Genomic DNA, 24,676 nt, shown 5'->3' with positions numbered 1-24,676 from the left:
ACAGAAATCACCCATTTTAGGAACTACCAGTTTGGTGGAATTAAATTCTAGAAGCTACCACACGTTTGGGCCATCTTTTTTTACAAGCTCATCTTCACTTCTGAGTGGTGAGGCTGTGGGTCTGCTATGTCAGAATTTGGGGATTCCATCTTTAAATATGAATTACGGGGGCCATCTAATCCTAGCTGTTCTCACTATAGGTGAGTTGCTAGACAGCTCACTGAATTTTTGAAATTAAATAATATTTCCAGACCATCTCCAGGGGGCTGGGTATAGCTCATTGAATGTGAGGCCTGAAGTATCTTTTTCTCAGATTGAATGAGCAAATGCAGGAGAAGAAAAAGATATATTGGACCCAGTGGAATTGGTATGGGAAGTGGCCTGTTCAACGTTGTCATGAGATCCTTAAGAGCTTTGCTGGGACATATTGCCCACCTGATGAGGCAGGGGTCAGGCCGGCCCTTGTTCCTTGGCATCAGGTTAGCCTGGCTGTTCCCTGGCCTGAAGGACCCCATCAAAGATACTAGACTCTGTCTTTCTCTCTCCATTTTCTAGAGAAGACCTCTGGACTTTCTTCACCTTTTGTTTTACAGAAGAGGATGTCGAGAACTTTGACGTGACCAACTTGTCTCAGGACATTCTGCGGAGCATCGAAGCCGACAGCTTTTGGTGCATGAGCAAGCTGCTGGATGGGATCCAGGTGAGCTGGTTCTGCTCTTGTGGGATGCCTGGGTCCAGGGGTTCCTGTGGGCCTTTGCGTTCCTAATTGCTCTTCTATATCAGACAGCCCTGCCCCCCTGCGTGGCACTACCTCTTTTTGGTCCATTCATCTCTACCTTTCTCATTAGCTTTACAGCTTTCAAAAGGCAATGGTCTGGTATCCCCTGGAGTCTCAGGAAGTCTCCGTGTTGCCCTGGCTTTGTCATTAGAGCATATCCTTCCTTTCTGCTGTGCACCCAGGCCTTGTGGTTTGCTTCCACAGTGTAGGGCTCTCTTAGGCTTTTCCCATGCTCTGCTGTTCTGTAGATTCTGTTGTTTCCCCAAACACTGGCACTGGCTTTGGAAAAACAGCTTGTGCTTTTAAATGTGTTTCCATGAACTCAAGGGGTGGTAGCATGACTGTTCGGCATTCTGTTTATCCCAGGCTCTATGTCATTTGCAGGATAACTACACCTTTGCACAACCAGGGATCCAGAAGAAGGTCAAGGCACTGGAAGAACTTGTCAGCCGGATTGATGGTAGGCTCAGGAACAGTAGTTCTCTAGTAATAGCAAAGTATGATTCCGATGCAAGCAAGTTATGCCGTGGGACCTTTCCCCAGACCCTGTCCCAGGCATGACCCTTTCCACTCTGTGCTGTTGGTGGCACAGGAATCCTTCCAAATCCCAATAGGAATGTGAAGTGAGAACTCTGCTGTTATCTCAAATTCTTTTTTCTCCTTAGTTTTCTTCACCAAGTTCTATCAGTTCTCCTTTAGCATCTCTCCTCAAATTTACCCTTTCTTCTCCATTTTCCTAGCCACTGCTCTGGGCCAGCCATGCCTCCTCCGTATTCTTTCTTCTTCCAAACCTATCACACAACTGCATCTTTCTAACACATTGTTCTGGTCATATCCCTTTTCTGCTCTGAGACTTCCTGTGGCTCTCCATTGCTTTTAGAGTCTTGTCTGTAGTCTGACTTGTCCTTCAAGTGGTGATGTAACTCAGGACTCTTGGGCTTGACACATGGTCCCCAAGACTGGCTGACACCCTAGCAGAACTTCCCATAGCTCCCTGGGACCTGTTTGGGCCAGGGGAAATGAGACATAGCTCTTACTGAAGCTTATTGTCTTTGAGAAACAGGAGCCTTACATCAATTCCTTGGCTCTGGCTGGGAATCATGGAATATTAGAACTAAAAGGCAACTCAGGAAGCCCTGCTCTTGACTGATGAAGAAACTGAGGTACAGGAAGAGAAGTCAGAGTTAAGTTTCATGAAGGTCTGTTAAGTGGGATCCCTAGCACCAGTTAAGTTGTAAAGCTTCTTTAGGACTTCACCAGGTCCTACACCAGCTAATAGGTCTCATTTCCTAGTTTTCCTAGTCATGGATTTTCTGCTTTAGATAAGCATGGCCTTTTGTCTCTCTCCTTTCCCCGGGTCTCTTTTCATGGATTTGTTCCACTCACTTCAGCTTTCTTCTATAACTCAAGATTTCAGTCTTCTCAGCTCATTTGCTTATTTACAGTTGTTTTCCTCTACATCATATGTAGGTTGTTTTTTTCCTCTTATCATCCTGACCCAGCTGCTAGCCCTGTGGCAGGACCCACATCTAGGTCTCTTGTATCCCTCACCTGGATCCTGTACAGGGTGCGCCCTGCCATGAGCAAGGCTGCTAAGCTGGCTGATAGGCTGGTCATCAATTGGGTTACAGAGGGCAGAGGCTGTGGTTTCTGCCACTGTCTGCCCTGTCCTTGTTTTTTCTGCCATACATACATGATAAATAAAGGCATAGTACTTCAGGATAGTGGATTTTTAAGTGTCCGTATCTTTATTCTTTGAGTTACAGAAGTAATACTTATTACAAAAATTTAAACAATTCAGAAAAACACAAAATAAAAAATGAAAATTCTCCTCCTTCCTTAAATTCTACTCCCCAGAAAAAACCATTGTTAATAGTAATTCTTTCAAAAATTGTATTAAGTATTTACCACATGCCAGGTGCTGTTGTAAGCACTTATATTTTCTCAGTTTATCCTCTCTCAAACCTTCCGAGGTATGAATGACTGTCCTCATTTTATAGATTAGGAAACTAAGGAGGATAGTGATTTTTTAAAACATGCTATTAAGTATTATTTGAAGGGCTGTCATGTAGAACAGGGTCAGGTTTGTTTTAGGGGTTCTAGGACATCACACAGCTACCAAGTGATGGGGGTTAGGAGGGAGCTAGTTTCTGCTGAATATGGGGAAGCACTTTCTGGTGAATCACTTAATACTTAAGCAGGAGAGGCTGTCCTTGAGTAGAGTCAGTGGGCCCGTTACTGGCAGAGTGTGAGTCCCTGCTGGCTGCAGTCTGTCAGGGATGCTGAAGAGGAAATCCTCGCCGGCGGGAGGATGGCCAAGGTGACCCCCAGTTCTTTTCCATTCTGGCTCCTTCTCTGATGAGTAATAAGGTCAGGCATCCAAGCGAACCTTATATCTCCTGCTTTGTGGCTAGAGCAGCCTTGCAAAGGAAGAAAGATACCTAGAACATCGCTATGGGATGTTAAAATAGTTCTACCGTGTGCAGGCTGAGGCCATGCAGTGTTGTTGTGAGATGGCAGAATTAATCACAAAGGACAGTCCACTGCCAGTCTGGCGCCCCTCTGTCTGGCTTCCCCAGGGAAGAGGTGAATAGAAATGGAAACTGCCTTCTTGGTTCATGCGACTTTTTCAGGGTCTGATCCCCTAAGTTGTGCTCCCAGGGCCAATGACACTTCCTGTTTCAGAGCAGGTACATAATCACTTCAGGAGGTACGAGGTCGAATACCTACAGTTTGCCTTTCGTTGGATGAATAACCTGCTTATGCGGGAGCTTCCCCTTCGCTGCACCATCCGCTTGTGGGACACATACCAGGTATGAAGAGAGTCCCTGCCTTCTCCATGCCAGACTGTCCCTGAGGCACCCACTCCCTGCCCTGGTGTGGAGTGTGGCTGCTCAGAAGTCCCCCCACCTTCTTTCTACTTCTGTGTCTGCCTTAGCCTCATGGGCAGGGCCTCTGTTTTTACCACCTCAGTTTGTCCAGCCATGAAAGGGGTGCTACCCTGCTTTCCCACCTTGCAGAAGGATTGGAACTGAGAGGATTAGAGCTAGCTTCTTGTCAGGGCTTAGAGACCTAACTCTGTTTTTTGCTTTTTCAGTCTGAACCAGAAGGATTCTCCCACTTTCATCTCTATGTATGTGCAGCTTTCTTGATCAAGTGGAGAAAAGAGATCTTGGATGAGGAGGACTTTCAGGTGAGTACACAGGAGCTCAGCCTGGGCTGGGATGAGCGTCAGAATGGAGGTTATCCCATTAGTGGTGCTGCAGCAGGTACCTGTCTGGGAAGAAGAGGAGAGAAAGGGTTTTCAGAAGAGGTTGCCACTCCCAGTTGGCAGGGAGTCATCGGGGCCCAGAGCTCTTCAGTAGAAAGGGCCTTAGTGCCCTAAAGCCTGAAGAGCTGCTGGGCGGGCCTGAGAGACCTCCAGTCATTCATTGACAAGCATTTGTTGAATGCCTGCCACATGCTAGACACTGTTGAAGGTGTAGGATATATTAGAAAGTAAAACAGACAGACATCTGGGTTCTCATAGAGCTTACGTACTAGTTGGGGAGAAATTTACAATAAACAAAAGTATAATAAATTTAAAAGAATGTTAGAAGGTGATAAAGAAAATTCTTTAATGTAGAGCAAGATAAAGGGGTTATTAGGTAGTGGGGAAAGGACAAGTTGCAGTTTCAGATAAAGTAATCAGTATAGGCTCACTTGGAAGGTGACATTTGAGCAAAGGCTTGGGGAAGGTGAAGGAGCCAGATGTGGACATCTGGGGAAAGAGTGTCTAGGCAGAGGGAACAGCCAGGGCAAAGGCCTTAAAGCAGTGCTGTGCCTGCCGTTTTAGGAATCACGATGGGGGCCAGTGTGGCCTGGAGCAGAGTGGTCCAGAGGAAGAGTAGGAAGAGGTGAGGCCAGAGAACTTACAAGGGACCCAGATCACAGAGGACTTTGTAGACACTGGAAAGACTTCGGCCTTTACTCCGAGTGGAAGGGGATCCATAAGAGGGTCTTGAGCAGTGGAGGGACACAATCTGACTTATATTTTCAAAGGATCACTGGGGCTTCCATGTAGACTGTAGGTGTGGGCAAGGGTGGAAGCAAGAGACCACCTAGGAGGCTATTGCAGTCCTCTAGGTGAGACATGAGGGTGGCCTAGACCTTGATGGTAGCAGTGGAGGTATGAGAAGTAGAGCCAACAGGAATTCCTAATAGAAAGAGATGAGTCAGCATGACTTTACAGTTCATAAGAAGGCTTTGGGGGAGCAGATTTATGGAGAAAGATCTGGAAGTCAGTTTTGAGCATGCTGAATTTTAACTGCCATTAGACATTTAAACAGAGATGTAGAATAGGAAATAAAATTTACAAGTCTGGAGTTAGGAAGACAGAGAGGTCTGGACTGGACATATATGTTTAGGAGCCTTTTGCTAGATGGTCCTTACAGCTGGAATAGTGGGTAAGATCCCTGAGGAAGTGAGTATGGACAGAAGAGAGACGAGGACCAGGCCTGAGCCCTGGCACACTCCTACACAAAAAGGCCCGGGAGAGGAGGTAGGCAGAACAAAGGAGGCAGAGGAAATGACCAGTGAGAGTGCAGCATCCTGGAAGCCTTGGGTGGGGATGCGAAGAACACTGAAGAAGGACAAATGTTAGGTGGTGGAACAGCAGGCAGCTACTCTAGGAGGCCCAGGAAGGGGAAAGTGGGGGTCGAGGAGAGAGAGAGCCAGGTTCATAGACTGCGTAGAGAAAAGCCTGGAGGTTGTTCATAGTCGTTATCTCTGGGGGCAGTAGTGGGCTTTTGTTTTACTGCTTTGTACATTTCTCAACTGAGAGTTTTTGTTTGCTTTTTAATGGGCATGTATTTCTTTTAAAAGCAGACGGAGGAAAGCCAGAGAAGGTTGAATGTTTTCCTAAGTTCTAATTAATAACAGAGGTGTTCTGGAGAGCAGTAGCATCTTCATGTGATCCATGAGCAGTGCCACTTTGTAAGTGGTATTAGGTGTCTAAAGCAGAAGCCTGTTCAGCAGATAGATGGAAAGACAGGGCCAGACTTGCCCAAGTAAGGGCTCTGGGAGAAAAAGGAAAGGGTGGGCTTCTGTGAGATGCTAGCTCTGGTGCCACAGCTGCAGGCAGCTGATGAAGAGCCACCATTTTTGCCATCAAGCGGCATATGTGACATCCTAGGATAAACGAGCACAAGGGGTGGCAGTGGCCGTGTGCCGAGTGAGCTATCCATTCTGATAACGTGGTTGAGGTGGAGCAGGATATCGAGAGCATGGAACCTAATTTAGTTATCGTGAGCCAGGCTCAGAAGGCCTTGTCATATGTGATAAAAGTGCTTCCCAGATTAGCTTAGGGAGGTGGAGGTGATTCTAAGAATGGCTTTTTAGCAATTCACAGTATTGACAGAGCATAGGACAATAGCCTATGACTTTAAAACTGTGTTAGAGATGTTCTTTACTAGATAGCACATTCGATTATCTGATAGATTTGAGGTCTTTCTACAATAACCCACAGAATAACTGGGGCTTTTTGTCTACCGCTGTGCTAACATACTCGGGGAGGAGTGTCACCTCTGTCTTTTAAACAAAATAGAATGGACGATGAAGCTGTATAATCTGCAAAGTTCCTCCCAGCCCCACAACCCTATAATTCTATGAATAATAAAAGGAAAAAAATGTGTCTGGCTGTGTTAGGATAGACAGGAGGTGACCTCACGGGTGTGAGGGAAAAGGGCACAAGAGCACTGTGTGAGATGGTGAGATATTGGCCCGTGACCTCTGTAGAGAAAAGGGCCACCTGTAATTAAAACAAAAGAAGGTCTGTCAGTGAATACAGGTATCCCAGAGAGCCCAACAGGCCTAGCCTGGGAGAGAGACATTTTAGGACTAAAAGCTGCAGCGACTCTAAGGAAAACTGCAGAGATGAAGTAGCTGCAGAGATAAAAGTTAGAGTTGGAGCAGTATCAGCAGAACAGCCACTTACCGCCCTTAAAGAACAGGGAAGAAGAGCCCACTGTGAGGGAACCAGTGGAGGGTGTCGGAAAGTGGCAACCCTCCTTCTAAAGTTGGGGACTATGCAGAATAGCACAGTGTTAATCCCTGGTCTCTGGGGCCGGTCTGCCTAGGGTCAAATCCTAACTCTGCCACTTTTCTAGATGTGTAACCTTAAGAAGTAAATTGGCTTTCAGTATGCCTCAGTTTTCTTACCTGTGAAATGGGGATAAGAGTGCCTGCCTCCTTGGGCTATTATGAGGATTATACAAATTAACACATGTGAAGCTGTTAGAATGGTGTACTATGCATATAGCCCTTGAAACAGTGAGCTTATTATCATTATTATTGCTCCCTGTAATATATTCCTGAATCTGGGGAGCAGTAAAGTGAAGACGGAGCTTTAGAAACCCAAGTCTGAGTGATTTGAACTCACCTGAGTAAACCATGCTCGGCTAATCCTGGGTGAAACTGCCAAGCTGGATAAACAAATGGGGCTGGAGAAGGAGGTGCAGGGGCAGAGGGCAGTGTCCCAGTTGTGGCGAGAGCCCCCAGAAGGACAGGCACTTGCTTCTCCCTGACTAAGCAGTTGTCTGGAGTCACACTGCCTGGGAGAGGGGACCAAAAATTAACAATAGGAGGATTGCCTTGTCAGGTTTCCTTCCTGAGACTTCTGAGCAAGGAAACTTGAGGCTGCTGTAGGAGCAGGATGGTGCAGTCCTCTAGACCACGGGGGGCCGTTGGAAATGAGAGCTTCCAGCAGAGCTGGGCCAAGCCTCTTTCGTAGTAGAGGAGACCTCAGTAATTCTGGCCCTTAGCCTGGGCAGCTGTAATAGAATAATTATGATAATATTAGGTTGCATTTTATGGAATTGTTGTTATATGTCAAAATGGTCAAATATTGGCAATTTCATAAGGTTCAGTGTAATAATTAATCCTTAGCACTTTTAATGTACCAGGCACTATTCTAAATGCTTTCGTGTGTTAATTCATTTAATTCATGAACAGTCAGTCCCCACAGAATTACTACCCCCATTCTACAAATAGGGAAACCGAGTCACGGCAAGATTAAGTAACTAGGCTGAGGTCACTGAGGAAATAAGTAGCAGAGACCTGGAATCCATGCTTATACAGTAGCTGCTCATAGGCAGGATCTTCTTCCCCTTCCATCTCCTCCTCCTCCTCTTCCCAGGACTTCCCTCACCCCCTCACCATCCCTCTCCTCTCATTGAAAATTGCTAGCAGGCTCTCTTCTCACCAAGTAAATGTTTAACCAAAAATTGGCTCTTTTGAAACTGAAAAAGAAATCCTCGGGGTCCTCCTTTTGATCTCCCATTATTCTGGCTTCTGGGTTTTTCTCTTTAGGCTTCTAGGAGGACCTGCGACATCCTGATGCCCTCGTGCTCTCTTGCTCACGGGGCTGGAAACCACCCCACATGTGTCTCTGTGGGAATGAGGTGCTCTAATGACCACCACAACTGTCTGGGCACCAGTGCAAGTTTCTGGAGCAGAGAGGGGCTATGGGCCTCTGTCTGTGAAGCTTAGAGCCCGTCTCTAGCCCTCAGAGAGCTGCCTGCCCACAATGGGCTGAGTGTCAGACTCAGGTTTTTAAAGACGTGTGTGTTTTAACTTTTATTTTAAAATAATTTTTTACTTACAAAAATGTTGCAAAAGTAGTGCAGAATTTCCATATGCCCCACTCATATCGACTAATTATTACATTTTACACACCATGCTACAATTAACCAACCAGGAAACTCAACATTGATAAACTGCTATTAATCTATTTGAATTCTTATTTGAATTTTATGAGTTTTACCATTTATGTTCTTTTTCTGGACCAGGATCCTACTTTGGGATAGTTCCTCAGTCTTCCATGACAAATTTTTCAAAAATTTTGACAGATACTGGTTAGTTATTTTATAGAATGTTCCTTTATTTAGGGTTGTTTGGCATTTTCTTGAGATGAAATTGAGGGTCATGCCTTTCAGAGCAGAAACTGCAGAGGTGATATGCCCTTCTTAGGACATCATATCATGTGGTACATGGTGTTGGAATGTCCCGTTACTGATGCCCTTGATCACTTGGTTTAAGTGGATCTACCAGGCTTCTCCATTTTTGTAAAGTTACTATTTTCCCCTTGGTAATTAATAAGTATATTCTGGAGAGACACTTTGAGATTAGGTAATTATCCAGTTTCTCATCCTTTTACCCACTAATTTTAGCATCTGTTAGTGGTTCTTGCTTATAACAGTCATTACTGTGATGTTTGCCTAATGGTGATTTTCTATTTTCATCATTCCTTCTATATTTATTACATTCTACTCGAAGAGCTGTCCCTTTTCTCCAATTTATTTATTCAAACATTTATATGAAAGATTCATGTGTACTTATTTTACTTGATGGGTTTCCCACCACTGTCATTTATTTTGCTGTTCAGATTGTCTCAGCTTTAGCCCTGGGGTGCTCCTTCAAGTTGGATCTGGTGTCTTTTTGATTTCATCATTTTTTAAATAATTCTTACTTTCTGGCATCACCAGATGCTCCAGGCTTATCTTATATTTTCTTTGCCCCAGCCTTGGAATCGACTCTTTCTCCAAGGAGCTCTGGTTAAGCTAGTTTTTTTTTTTTTTGCCACTAAAAAAATACTTAGAGGTGTCATGATGACTTTGGAAATAAGATGATAGGAAAGTATTTATGTGAAATTCAAGAACAAGCAAAACTAATCGATGGTTTAGATCAAGTCACTGGTTGGTGGGGAGTGTTGACTGTGGAAGAACATGAGTCTCCAAGGCACAAGAGGCATCTTGAGTGGGGTGGTGGTTACATATATAAAAAGTCATCAGCTGTACACTTAAGATTTGTGTAGTTACTATATGCAAGTTTTATCGCATTTTAAAACAAAAAAGATGACAAGAGAGCGCACGATAAGATAAGGGCATACATGGTTCAATTTGTCATGTGGCTACCATTGAAAGGTTGGGGAGAAAATGCAATAACACTAAAAATTTATCTACCAAATAGTTTTACCATGTAAAAATTACTCAAATCAAAATGGATAAAAGCTTACTTTCTCACGGGAAAGCTGAAAGTAAATGATTGTACTTGAATCTTGGTACCAAGTGAGGATCTTGATATTATTGGCAACTTGGGGACTTGAAGGAAAAAGTGTGACCACTAGGATTCAGGGCTGACAAGTCACAGAACTAATCAGATGTGGAAGTGATGGCTGTGCAAGAGGTTGTGCAGCACTGAGTGTGTGGGGGACATGAGCAGTAATGGTGGGAAACCTTCCTGGTTAAAGAGAAGCTTCAGTGGTAGTCAAATAGAGTGATAGTGGCCTTGGACTTGAGTACTCTAATTCATAACCATCAAGGCTTCCATGTGCAGTTGTGCACTGCCGAGGGAGGGAGTAGGGGCGTTGCTCCCCAAGCTGTGACCCCGAAGAATGCTGTACGTGCCCAAGGGGGCCTGTCAAAGATGTTAGGTCCTAAAAGGAGGAGCTAAGCAAAGGGGACTCTCCAGGGGAAAAGAAAAGACTGAACATGTGAGAGCTGAGAGGCCTGCTGTCTCCACTCTGATCTAAGGCCACACCAAGAGCAAGCCCTTCTCAGTGCTTGCCCCTGGCCTGCACTTCGTTAGGTTCTATCTCCCTGATGGTGAGAGGGAGGAGAGGAAATTACAGCTGCAGCCAGCCACGCAAAGATCAGTGGAAGGATTTTCCTGGCAGAGGAACAACCAGAGCAAAGCCCTAGAGGGGTGAGTGGCTGAGGTGTTGGGGGAGGGAAGAGGCAGAGAGAAGGCTTTGTGTCTGGAGCGCCAGAGAAGGTGAAGGGAGAACGCTGCAAGGACTGATTTTGGAGAAGACCATAGGAAGGAGATTTGATTCTAAAACAGAGGGAAACTATCCCCTTCCCTTGACACATCCACAGCCCTAAAGCCTGGTCCAGTACTCTCTGGGCCTTGACCTGCACTGCCAGGGGTGGACACTCCATTGTTAAATAACAAAATTATAGCAATGAGAGTGGACTTTTCAGTTCCTACCCTCTGGCCAAGGCTGATCCTAGAATGTTAAATGAGACTGGGAAAGCCACAGAATTAGGTCACTGGAAAACATGTTTTTATTCCTGACACCCAGTGACAGTATACCATTGAAGCAAGTGTGGGTGTCAGACTTTGGGGGAAATTTCCCAGTGTCAAACACAGGACAGGAAATCTGCATAGTTCTACGAGTGAATATGGCAGGCCCTCTGTGGGTCAGTGCACGCCAGGTAATACAAGCAAACAAAAGGAGTTGCTGGGACAGAGAAGGGAAACACCTCCAGAAATAAAACATTCAGTGTGTAGAAGAACATGAGCTATGCCAAATTGTGGGCACTCAGGAAAACAGCATATGGGGTATATGTACAGGCCAGCAGTGGTTTTTTAATGGTAGGTGGTGATGGAATGGAGTGGCCTGGAGAATGCTAACCAGCTCATCTGTGAGTACTCTGGGAAGCAGTTATGACCATGGGTGAAGAGGACAGACAGGTTCCCTATAGCATTGGTGAGCATGTGCGCATGTGGGATCTTCGATCTGATTCACTCCATCAGTGACCCTGAGCATCCCCTGAAACTAGAAGAATTGAATGTAGTAGAGCAACTCCAGGTTCAAGTGAGCAAGGCCCATCAAGGACAAGCTTCTGCCATCCCTTTCCCAATGACTCAAGATGCACATTACACCAGGGACCCATGCCTTGGAGCGTGCAGTGAACGAGCAGCTAGTAGTAAGGGTGAGTGGCAGCTTCCCTTGAGAACAGCCATATGCTAGAAGTTGCAAACCAGTACCTTTTGGCCCACTCCTGAGCCTGGCTTTTAGTCTTCAGCTCCACCCAGGTCTTATTGCCTCATTTTCTTGAATCACTGACAATGAAAAATGAACATTTTGCATTTTGTAATTCCTAATTTATTTATTTATTTTTTTAAAATAAAACTTATATGGAATAAAATAACCCACAGAAGCCTGGAAACTTATTTGACTATAACAGTGTATCTAGGCAAAGTGTATGCCCGAGTCAGAAACAGGCACCTGAGCAAATTCCTGGTCACCCTACAGTCTAAAAAAGCATCTCAGAACAGCATCTGCGAGAGCCCAGAAAAGCCTGGGACCCTACAGAAATGTTGGGGCAGGTGCCAACGAGGCCTCAAGTGTCTCAGAATTGATTTCAAGGGGATTCTAAGAACCAACAATCCAAATTTCTTTAACATAAAATGAGAACCGGCAAGGAGGTCATTGGGACCAGCTGATGACTCTAAATCAAAGTAGCAGCTGGTCTCAGAATCTTTCACTTTCATCTTATGGAAGAAAACCTTAGAGAGATTCCCACTCTGAAGGGTCTTTTGTAGGGGACAGGTCAGAGCTATTAAATGAAATAGTGCTAAGCCCCTGGGATATTCTAGGCCTAAATAGCAAACTAAATGTAAATACATCCCTTAAACTGGATGGCACCCCTCACTTCTGCGGGAACTTAAGGGCGGGATTGTGGAATGTTGCCCAAATGTGGGCCCCATATTTACAGATATCCAGTGAACTGCCAGTTTAAATCTTGCCCAGAAGAAGGGTTGAGAGGGAGCCCTGGGAGCTGAAGATCTTCCACCAAAAGCAGGCTGGTGTGAAAAGGACATGATTCCTAGGCCTTTAAACAAAACAAGCCATTGAGGGAGACTTGACACAGCTTTCTCTGAGGGGAAACTTGCTAAATGCACTAGGTAGTTGCTTGATGCCAGAGAAACCAATGAATAAGTTTGGCTCTCAAAAAGTTTACATAAACGACATATTTTTGAAAGTTTGTGTTTTGTTACCTCAAAATTCTCAAAATAAGAGGGATTTCTTTTAAAGTACTTATTTGATTAGGAAAGTATTTTTACATGCCTGAATACTCTTTACATGGATAATGAATATTCCAATATTGCTAAGTGATTCTATACACGGTATTTTATTTGATAGTATATATTTTATGTGGCATTTGAGTTCTTTTGCTGTCAATTACTTGGCTCTTATCACTGAGTAAAATAATCAGCTCTTCCAGATTTCCTTCAAATAACCTCTTCCATGACTTCTTTTCTTTTTGTTCCTTTGACGTTATACTCTACTTCTCACTTTAAGGCAAGCAGTTTATAGTGTAGTGGTTATGAGCACAAGCTCTAGAACCAGATGGCCTGGGTTCAAGTCCCAGTCCAGCACTGTGACCCGAGGCAGGTTTCTTAACCTCTGTGCCTCAACATCCTCATCTGTAAAATGGAGGTAATGTATATCTCATAGAATTGATGTGAAGATTAAATGAGTTAATACAGAGTGCATGTGAAGCATCTAGGGCCCTGTCTTGTAGGTAGTAAGTGCTTAATAAATGATTCTATCATTGTAATGATTATTATCCTTGATGTTCTCACTCATCCTCTTCAATTCTCCATCTGTTGGACATTCTCTAATGGGTTTCCCCCTGTACCTTTCCCTTACAAGAGTCTCTTTGCTTATTACCTACTATTCTTTCTTCTCCCTCGGCGCTTTATCTAATTGTTTTCTCTCCCTCCTTGCCCACCCCCACCGGCTCATATTCCTCTGCCGTATTCCTTTCCTTTGAGATCTGTGGGTTCTCAGCAGGTACCTGGGCCAAGCCCTTTTATACTATTTCAACCATTTCCAGCTTTCTTCTGTGGAAGCCATTGCCCCTTTCCATTAATCTGGAACCTTCTCTGCTGCTTGCCCCACTAGCTGTCTTCTCACAACTGTAGTGTTTCATATGACTGCATGTCATGCTTAGTGTTCCCACAAGCTGGCTTTGTAGCATATCTTCAGTTGTTCCCTGCCCCGGCAGTCTCTTCTCTACCTCTAGAGAAAAGCACCTGATTTGTGACTAACACTTTATTCCCCAGCCATGATTATTGAGTCTCTACCTCTTTATCTCTTTCTCAAATTTATCAATATATTGGGCAGGTTTTCCCATTGTTAACAGCACTGCGATGGGGTTGCATTTCTAGGCATAGCCAGCAGGTGGCAGAGTGGTTTCTCACAAGTAAGCCTAACTGCTCTTGGGGGAGGTTATCTTAGCCAGGGGTATAATTGTTTCTAGGCTTCTGGGAGGTTTCTAGCAAGGCTAGAATTGGAAAATACAGATAGATCCTATCCCAGCAAAGAATATTCTCTTCTAGAGAGATCACCCTTTTGTTGGTTGCTTTTGTTTATCAATTGTATGCATATGTAACCATTATAGAAAATTTGTTTATCAATTGTATGTGTATGTAACCATTATAGAAAATACCAGTAAGTAGAAAGAAAAAAAATTAGGTACCTGAAATCTTGCCACACAAAGGTGGTATATTTTCTTCCAGACATTTTATTATGCAAATCTATATTATATGTATGTAACTGTTAAACCATTTTGAATACTTTGTCTTGTAATCTCTTTATCACTTTACAAAATATAGTGGATGCTCTATAATAGTGGAGTGAGAGTCTGTGCCAACAAAAGCAATTTGTACAAAAAAGAAACTTTTCCAATAAATGAAGTTAAAAATTTTAATATTAAGTGTTAATGTGGATACTTGAGTGTTGAACTAGACTCTGGAGGGAAGTCTAAGAGTTATTGTTAGCTGTGGTGTGGCTCGAGAGAAGGGCAAGCTGCGGGAAGAACAAAGGAGTTTAGCTTAGGGTCCATATATAGAAGTCAGGAGATCTCTGGATGTGAATGGAAAAATGATTATAGTTTTATTTTTAGTGACCCCTAATTGAAAGTTAGCATTTCCTACAATAATGAGTTTAGGCAACAAAGAACAGCAATATTAGCAGTACCTGTCTTTGTCACTAGTTCCATGTATTTTCACGTCATGTTAAGTTGTTGCCAGTATCTTGAAACATGTTCATTGCAATTTGAAATTATGGTAGTTATTTAATCTCTCATTTGATTTTGTTTTAGAATGTATGTAATGAAATACATTTATTATATCACAAATTTGTTTTTAAATATTTTGGCAGCTATATTCAATTTAACTGGTCTCTTTTGTGATACTGTATATTTTATTTTCTGTATTTAAAACTGTTATTCTGAGAAGGGGTCCACAGGCTTCACCAGGTAGCCGAAGAGTCTGAGGTACAGAAGAAGTTATGATCTCTCTAATAGAGAGACTATCAAAGTTAGAATAAAAGTTGACTCCCTGAGGAGGATGCTGGCAAAAAAAAAAAAAAAAAAAATGTGATACTTTTTTTCTAGTTTGAGTGGGGGCGAGGGACAGGAATCAGGAGAAGAGTCAAAAAAGAGGCCAGAAGTCAGGGAGACCATAAGTCATGAGGGAGGGTATTATATTACAATAGACAACATTAAAAAAATAATAAGTCGAGATAAAAATGTCGTTCTCTTTAAAGGAAAAAAAAAAAAAAAAAAAAGCTTTGAGGCAAATGTAGAACTGAGGCTAAGACAGAACCCAGGGAGAATGTTGCTGTGAGAAATGAACAGTCCAGAAATGTCCAGAGCAGCTAAAAGCAGTTTTTAAAAAGCAATGTTAGTGTATGGGTGGATTGGAAGAATATCAATAACTGGTTGAGTAACTGGTCTGGTTGAGTGAATTTCAGTAACAAGGATGTGATGGGAGGGGGTGTTTGTTTACCTGGAGAGTGCAGGAAAGATGCCAGCAACTGAGGACTGGGAGATTATGCACGCATGTAGCCTGATTGCTTTCTTATTAAGTTCTTCCTATGGATTCACCACTATTTTGGCTTAATGCTTTGAGTTCTATTCTAAGACTTGGAGATCTCAGGGAAAGGCATTACAGTGAACAAAGTTTGTTTAATGAGAGTATTCAGTCCTGGCGGAGATCTGGGGAAATGAGCATTTTTATGGAATGCATTTTCTAGATGAGTGTTAAGTACTTTAAAATATTCATGCCCTTTGACATAGGAATTTCATTCCTAGGAATTTAGCCCAAGGAAATGGTCTAAAATATGGCTTTATGCAGAAGGCTGTTCATTATAATTTCATTATAGTGAAAAACCAGAAATAATCGAGTGCTCAAAATGGGAAGATGTAGAATAAATTATAATACATCTGAATCATGGAAAATTGTTTGGCCATTGAAAATGTCTCCAAGGAATTTTTAATATCAGAGGAAACGCTTATGATAGATGCTAAATAGATTGAAAATTATATAGAGAAAATATTTCAACTGTGTAAAATGTGCAGAAAAAAAGACTGGAAGGAACTATGTCAAAACATTTCAAAGTAGCTTACTTTTGATTATAAAGTTATGGGTCATTTATTTTCTGCTTTTTTACTTTTAACTAAACAAAACTCCCACAGAATGTGTATTACTCAGGAAAAGAAATGTTCTATTACACAAGTAACAAACAAAGACTTTATTGTAAAAATTGAAAACAAAGGTCTTGAAAGATACAGAAGTATGAGAAAACCCGAGTCTCCCATCCCTAAAAGTAACCACTGTTAACAGTATACCACCTAGCCTTCTAAAATTTATATATACACATATAAATTACATATATATTATGTTTTCCTATTTACCTAAATGATATACTACACATATTTTTCTGCAACTTACTTTCTTTTTTCTTCCTAAAAACATCTTAGATATCTTTCCACTATGGCACGCGTGGTCCTACTTCATTTTTTACAGGTGCTGCCTTATATTTCATGATATGGATAACCATGGTTTACCTAACTATTTCCATACTGACAGACACTTCTCTAATGTCATTTTCCCCGCTATTTGAAGCAGTGGTGCAGTGAATACCTTTGTACAGGAGTGTGAATATTTCCCTAGGAGAGAAACTTAAGTAGAGTTGCTGGATCAAACTCCAAGTGCATTTTGATAGACATGGCCTGTATTTGTTAAGATGATATAAACTTGTCTCCTGTAACTGAGACCTTAGAATAACAGTCGCTTAAAACCATATACTTATTTACGTCTCTTCAATTAACAGTCTAAGTGTAAGCAGCCCAGGGCTAACATGGCTCCAGGGGAGCAGGAACTCATTTCTTCTATCTTATTGCTGTGTCATCTTCAACAGACGGCTTTAATCTGATGGTCTAGAATCAGGGGTCTCCAACCTTTTTTTAGGCACCGGGAACCGGTGCTCCTATGAGAATCTAATGCCTGATATCCTGAGGTGGAGGTGAGGCGGTGATGCTAGCGCTGGGGAGTGGCTGCAAATACAGATGCAGCTTCACTCAGCTCACCTGCCACTCACCTCCTGCTCTGTAGCCCGGTTCCTAACAGGCCACGGACTGGTACCCATCCGTGACCCGGGGGTTGGGACCTCTGGTCTAGGATGACTGTTTCCATTGCTACATTTATAGCCATTTTCTAGGAAGGGGAGAAGGAAAAGTCTAGGGCAGAACCCAGAAGTCATACTGTCCCAGAACTGGCCAGAACTTAATCATATTGGCCACACGTAACAGTGATGTGTGGCCAGTATGATTAAGGCAGCTTTGTGCCCAGCTAAATTTCTGTTATCAAAGGAAGAAATCTCATAAAAGATATGCAAAACCTTTTCGCTGAAAATTATAAAATATTGCCCAAGTGTTCAGATCAGCTAAGGCAAGGTTTTTAAAAGTAATGATGACGTATGGGTGGGCCATTGGCATTCCGTATATTATTTAGTCACAGCACGCACCTTTTTGTCTATTTGGTTGTTTTCTCTTTTTTCTTACTAATTTGTTGGCACTCCTTTTTGATTATGAATATTAACCTTTTGTCCTTTATAGGTGTTATTATAGTTTCTTCCATTTTAACTTTATTTTTGGTACCTCTTGACATATTAAGGATTAAAAATTACAGATAATCAAATTTGTCAGTTTGTTTATGGCTATGGGGTTTATGTCTTGCTACTATTATTTTTATAATCAGAAAAATAACAGGAATATCCAGTTCAGAAAGAGAGAGAAAGAACTTGGAGCAGCAGCGATAGCGTGGGTAACTACATTACAGAGAGAACCTAAAATCTCATATTTGTTTTTACTGTAATATCCTCTTTAATAGGCTGTCTCCATGGAGCTGTTTGAGGGACTTGGGCTTTGAAAACTGAATAGGATTTAGATAGGTGGAGGAGAAAAGAGAAAGTGTTCCAAGTAAAAGGAACAACATGAATTAAACCATGGAGACACAAATAAATCTGGCTGCAGTGGACCTGGCTGACTGAGGCATGTGTGTTGGGAACAGTGGGAAATAAGCTAGACAGGTAGGTGGAGGATGGTCTTTGGAGAACAGGGCAGAGGATAAATACGGTGATTACAAGTGAACATAGCGTTGCAACAACAACGTCAAATGCAAAAGGATATGTAGCAGTCTCCAATAAAGGTTTTTCTTTTTCTTTTCTTTTTTTTTAAAGAAGCAGCAAATTAAGTTACCTAACAAAAAGGAAATGGTTGAGTAAATTAGGGTATAGCCACATGATGGAGTACTAACACTGAATATAATCATTTTTGAAGGCTGCTTGGAAAAACTTGAAAATTATAGTTAAAGCAATTATTTGAAAGCATATAAAATTATAATTTCGATTATAACTATTTAAAGAAATATGCATGTGAAAAAGACTGAAAAGGAATATTTCAAAATTAGGAGAGCTATTTGGATGATGAGTGATTATTTTTCTCTTTTAAATACCCTTATTTATTGTTGTCATTCTCTATGATATTTTTAAAGAGGCGGATATTAGTGAATTGGAGAATCAGTAGAGGTTTTTCAAGGCTTCCTGAAAGCAAACCAGGGGCCAAAGGCTGTCTGTGGCTTTGAAGGAGGGAGGCCAGACCCTTTGGGCTGTGTGACCCAAGAGAAAAGGGCCCAATTCCTAGTCTTGCTGCTCCTTAGCTCTGTAGTCCCAGCAGGATAAAAGTCCTTTCTTGCATTTCAGGGTCTCCTCATGCTGCTACAAAACCTGCCTACGATACACTGGGGCAATGAAGAGATCGGGCTGCTGCTCGCAGAGGCATACAGACTCAAGTACATGTTTGCCGACGCCCCTAATCACTACCGCCGATAGGTGCTGTCTCCCCATGAGGACCCAGACTGCCCCCATCTCTGATGGCAATCTGATCACTGTGGCCACTGTGCGAGCCATGGACCCTGACCAGGAACCACTCCTGCTGTAAAAAGCTCACATCCGCCACCCAGGTCTTAACTTTTTGGCGTGCCTGTCCACCACTCCATGTCTCTGGATGGGTCTTCTGGACCACTGTCAGTATTCCATGCCACGTGGATGGGCCCAGCTCTGGGAAGTACAGAAAAGGAGGTACAGGGTTGTCTGCCCCTTTAAAAGAAACTGGACAAATGAAGGGGAAGGCTCAGGGTCTTAACTCACATTGTCTTTTCATGGACTGGCTGTCTCTTGCCTCCCAGCCCCAACTGATACTGTTGCTTTTTGTGACATAGTTTGATTTGATCACAAGTGAAAAACGCCTTATGTTTTCAAAAGACTCCTGGCCCCTCTCCCCAATTCCTAGCCCTTTACCTTCTGCCCTAGTCTGAGCCAGTGAGGGGCAGCTTTTTAAGACCATTGTTCTCAGATGGAGGAGGCACTGATGCTTATAACTCTGGAAAAGGCTTATACCCAAGGGCTGGGAATTTTATTTTTCCCTTTCTCACCAGTATGTGAGTGTGTATTTGTGTGGGTGGGTGGGTGTACACACCCATCGGCATTTAGTTACTTGTCTAAATTTCTGTGTCCAGATTAGTCCCATCACAACCAGCTGGGAAGGGCCCCAGTGACCACGTGTACAAGCATCCCTTGAGAAGGATCAGGGCAGGGGAGGGAGAAGGGGCTTTTTACCTCTCCAAGCCCTTTTTCCATGATGACCCACTCCAAGATATTATGTGTAAATTGTGTTATTATGTATATGGGTAAAGATGTACAAATATATGTCCTCTTTGTAGCAGATATGATTTTATATTTATAATGTGCATCACCATGTGAAAGCAATCTAGGTCACTAGCACAGATGAAGTTGCCAGACTGGTGGCTTTAGTGCCTCCAGGTTGGTTTCTGGGTGCCCTCCTGTGAGGGAAGTGAATGGGAGTCTGCTAGAGTGAGCATAGCTGAGCAAATGAAGCTGCTTCAAAAACCAGTGGCAGCCATCCCAAACATCAGTGTCTCAGAGTTTTTTTCTCCTTCCCCCTCCCTGGCCTTGTAGAGCATCTGCCCTGCTCCTTCCCCATCTTTAGCGAACAGAGCTCCCCACCTTTCACCTCTAGTCGCCTCCTAGAGAGAGGACCACAGAGGCAGAAGCCCTTCTGCATGTTTTTAGCCCCTGCCTTTCCCCTAGAATCTGGGGAAGGCTTTTGTTTTTACATTTTTAAGTCGGCTTTGTGTTTAAGACAGAAGCTGTGACTGACTGTCAGTGCCAAGAAAAAGGGTTTCCTGTGTGTCCCTGGGATTTGGGGCTCTTCTCAGAGAGAGGCATTTTGTGTTCCCCGCCCCGTCACCATCACACCTTACACAGCCCATGAGATGTGTGACCGACGTTCGATTTTTGGTGTTTGGTAGTGGAGAAATGGGGGATGGTGGCAAGCAGCTGTCATCTTCTTGGGAAGCCAAGCAGTATCCCCAGTGGGTGACACCCTTGAGTCTCTGCTGGTAGAACCCCACCACGCAGGCATGTTACATTTCTCATCTGGAGCTGTTTCTCAGGCATTCTTCCTAACCTTGCTCCTTCTCCCTTCAGTGTGCCTCAGTAGTCTCCTCGACAGAGAGGGCTCGTGACCTGCCCTCAGCTGGACTAAAGAAAGACACTTGTGTTCCCAAGTGGTGGTTTTATTTTTTTAGTTTTTATGTTTGGGAAATTGTGGATAAAGTGAAAGAACTGTAAATAAATAGTGTATTTCTCCTCCACTGCTGATTTTTCTCACATGGATTTGTATAACCTGGAACCTAAGGAGTCTTCTCTTCTCAGGTATTTCTTGTTGATCTAGTAAGTATGGGGGACAAGCCTTCTGTAAGACAAGCAGGGGGTCAATAGAAGATCAAAAGGCAGATTCAGGAGACGTCAGCAAACCCTGACTGAGCACTTCCTCTGTGAAGGATACTGTGGAAACTGTGAAAATGAGTAGTAACATGGTTCTTGAGCTGACACTTACAGAGCACCTTGCCACATGCCAAGCAGTGTGATAAGCACTTTATGTGGATTATTTATTGCATCCAAAGGGAGCAGATAATGTAATGGAGGTTAGAAAACGTACTAGAAATTCAATGCTGGACAAAAGCTTAGAGATATCTAATTCCACAACCTCATTGTTCTCGGAGGAAAACCTAATGCAAAGCCAAGGAAGTGAGACCCAGAGGGCGGGCCTTCTGGCTTGTCTGCACAGCGTTTTTCCCACCACACCCTTTAGAACTAAAATGTGTTCAAAGGCTGGCCCTCCACTCAGGATCTGCATTAATGGTTTATCCGTCTCTCTCCCCTCCTCACCCTGCTTTTTATTTTGAGGGGGTGTGATCTTCGGTTGGTTTTTCTCTTGGTAACCTTAAGAAAGGTAGTTGACTGCCTTTTTATCTACAGTATAGATTGGAATGGTTTCTTCGCCCAGAACTTCTCCCCAGGATTCATTTGAGTGTCTCTTGGTTTCAGTCATTAGGATTGAATTCAGCAATATGTAACAGAAGCCACAAATAACTGGCCTACAAAACATGGGAATTTACTTCTCCCTCAGATAAAAGCCCAAAAGTCGGCAGCCCAGGAGCCCAGGGCTGCTGTGACGAGTCTGTTTCACAGTTTTTAGGAGCCTCACACCTTCTTTAGGTCTTCGTGGTCAAGATGGCAACTAGCACTCCAGGTGCTACATCCACTTTCCAAGCAACAGGATGGATTAAAGAAAGGACAAAGAAAAAAGGACAGAGGAAATGTGCCAGCAGTGTTTTAAGGAAGGTTCCAGAATGCTGCCCTATAATACCTCCTCTCACGACTCACAGGCCAGACCTCAGTCCCATGGTAGGTGACGTTATTTGCTTCAAGAGGCAAGAGGCTTTCGTTGACAGGATTTGGCTTGTCTTGGATTGGACTTTGCATGTCCAACATCTTTGTAAAACTCTAAGGGTTGAAGTCAGAACCTAAGCCCCAGTAACTGTGCCCTTCATACCTCTTCTGGGGACTTCCAGCACTCAACTCCTGGTTGGAAACTATCTGAAGGTGGAGCGAAGGTACAGTGACCACTGAACAGAGAAGGTATCTTGAGACTGGAAAATGAGGCAGGCAAGTCCACTGATTATAACAATTTATTGTAGGGTAAGTTACAGGAAGACTAGGTCTCAGCAGAAGGTGACCCCACGGTCTGCACAGATAATCTCCACTGCTAAGACAATTGTTACAGTAAATGTTTTGTAGTATAGCTGAACTACTAATGATCAATAAGACAAAAGGACCATACCTCCTGGTGGTCTTAACAATGGATAACTGCTTACAATTGATGCCAGCACCTAGTTTGATTTTTACCTCAGTTGCTATGCCATTCTGGCCTTTTACTGACCAGAATCTTTATGGTTACATTGTGTACACTTACAGGACACAGGTGATCATTAACTATGAGGCTTTGGTGCTGGCTGAGACAAGTTAGGTCAGAGTTCAGAACATGGAAACCAGAAGGAAATCAGGGCACACAAAGATGGAGTCAGCCTTGTTTACATCTGCATCGATAAAGAGACAGTTTTGGAAGCTGCCATAGACACCAAAGAGGATTTTAGATTCATGATGAAGATGATGAAATTCACACAGAATCAGAGAACATAAAACACATTGCTATGAGACTAGAATCTTCTAAACCTGTGCCAACTCACCATGATAGTTGCAGCACATCCACAGCAACAGCAAATCAAAGTATCCCCTTATTTTGGCGAAGGCTGAATTAGAATTCTTAGAAGTAAGGAGAATCCCTGTTCAGTTTGGTTCAGCAAGTGGCTTGTGAGCTGTAGTGTCTGGGTAGTAAGCATATAGTCCCTATTTGAACTGAGAGCTATGGTGGGAAGTCTCGGAGCCAGACCCTGGGGACTTGCTACTTTTGCTGTAGGGATACTAAGTCTGTCTCAATAGTGATCCTGCCACACCTGTCTCACCCCACCAAGCTATCTAAGAGAAGAAACCCAGATCTTCTCTTCAAACCACTGGTCTTCAAATTTTTTCCATCATTTTAACCTATATCTTTATATTTAATACGGGTTTCTTAAAGACAGGATACAGTTGGGTCTTCATCTCCAACCCAGTCTGACAATTTCCTGTTTTTAATTGGTGCATTTAGACCATTTACAATTAATATTAATATGGTTGGATTTAGGTCCACCATTTCATTCGTTTTGTTCTCTTTGTTTTTGTTCCTCTCTCATTTATTGCCACCTTTTGGATTATTTGAATTTTTTTTAGTATACTATTCTAATGTACCTATTGACCTTTGGCTGTATCTCTATTTTTTTAAAGCTACTCTAAGGATTATGATGTATATACCTAACTGTTTAGAGTCAATGTACAGTTAATATTTTATCACTTCAAGTAAAATGTAGAAGCTTTACAACCAAATAGATCCTTTGAGTCTCCCCCTTTATATTATAGTTGTCATATGAACTATGTTGACATACATTGAAAACCTGATCAGATACTGTTAGAGTTTTTGCTCCCAGTAGTTAAACTTCTTTAAAAGAACTTAAGAGGAGATATTTACCATGTATGTTTCTCCTTCATTCCTTAAGTTCTAAGTTTCCCTCTGATATTATTTCCCTTCAGCCTAAAAAACTTCCTTGAGCATTTATCATAGAGCAAGTATGCTAACAATTAGTTTTCTTTCATCTGAGAATTGTCTTTATTTTGCCTTCATTTCTGTATGTATTTTCTCTGGATATACTTATTTTCTTTTGGCACTTTAAAGGCATTCAACTGTCTTGCTTCCACATTTTCTGATGAGAAATCCTGAGTCATCGAAATCGTCGTTCTATATCACTTTTCTCCAACTGTTTATCTAAAAAAAATGTGGCAAAATGCATATAACAAAATTTGTCATCTTAATCATTTTTAAGTGTACAGTTCAGTAAAGTACATTCACATCGTCGCATGACTATCACCACCATCCACCTCCAGAACTCTTTATCTTACATAACTGAAACTCTAAACACCAGCTCCCTATCTTCCCCCTACCCCAGTCCCTGACAACCATCATTCTGTCTGTCTCTATGAAATTGACTACTCTAAGTACCTCATATAAGTGAGAAAATACAGTATTTGTCTTTTTTTGTGACTGATTTCATTTACCATATGTCCAAGTTTCATGTTGTAGCGTGTATCAACATTTCCTTCCCCCTCCACCGCTTTTTTTTTTATTTGAGTCAAAAGGAAGATATTAGAAAAGGTTATACTCCACATACAGAGCGTGGTCTCCTCTCAGAGGGAGAGAATGAGAGAGACCTCTTTCCCTTTTTAAGGCTGAATTAATATTCCATTATATGTATATACCACACTTTGTTTTTCTAGTCATCCGTCAATGCTCAGTTGGCTTACTTCCAATTTTTGGCTATTGTGAATAATGCTGCTGTGAACATGGGATATAAATATCTCTTTGAAACCCTACTTTCAGTTCTTTAGGGCACATTCCCAGAAGTAAAATTCCTGAATCATATGGCAATTCTCTTTTTAATATTCTGAGGAACTACCATATTGTTTCTCAGACTGCTTTTAAGATTCTCCTCCCACTTTGGGTTCATTAACTCCTTCTCTGTTATCTCTATTCTACTATTAAGCCCATCCAGTGATTTTTTTTTTATTTCATATCGTGGTTTTCGGTTCTAATGTTTCCATTTTTTTTTTATAGTTACTATTTCTCTACTGAGAACTTCTCTTTCAAGTGTGTTTACTTTTACCTTATGTAGCATAGTTATAATACTTGTTTTAAGTCTTTGACAATT

General features: G+C 42.5%; 1 protein-coding gene and 1 pseudogene across 2 annotated transcripts in view; both read left to right on the top strand.

Moving 5' to 3' along the window:
• TBC1D22B (TBC1 domain family member 22B) overlaps positions 1 to 20,629 on the top strand; it is a 61,318-nt gene extending 40,689 nt beyond the window's left edge. For both annotated transcript variants that reach the window (XM_039856377.1, XM_039856376.1), the window contains exons 9-13: positions 594 to 700; positions 1,163 to 1,238; positions 3,464 to 3,591; positions 3,876 to 3,971; positions 18,657 to 20,629. In XM_039856377.1, the coding sequence (XP_039712311.1) occupies positions 594 to 700; positions 1,163 to 1,238; positions 3,464 to 3,591; positions 3,876 to 3,971; positions 18,657 to 18,785 (536 nt within the window). In that variant the 3' untranslated portion in view covers positions 18,786 to 20,629. The remainder of the gene's footprint in view (positions 1 to 593; positions 701 to 1,162; positions 1,239 to 3,463; positions 3,592 to 3,875; positions 3,972 to 18,656) is intronic.
• LOC120597712 (cytosolic iron-sulfur assembly component 2B-like) lies at positions 8,614 to 13,171 on the top strand (annotated as a pseudogene).
• Positions 20,630 to 24,676: the final 4,047 nt, after the last annotated feature.

The sequence above is a fragment of the Pteropus medius genome, unplaced genomic scaffold, assembly GCF_902729225.1.
Source record: "Pteropus medius unplaced genomic scaffold, Ma_sr-lr_union100, whole genome shotgun sequence".
NCBI lineage: Eukaryota > Metazoa > Chordata > Mammalia > Chiroptera > Pteropodidae > Pteropus > Pteropus medius.
Note: the sequence above shows the minus strand (reverse complement) of the source record. Positions and strands in the feature narration are given on the sequence as shown.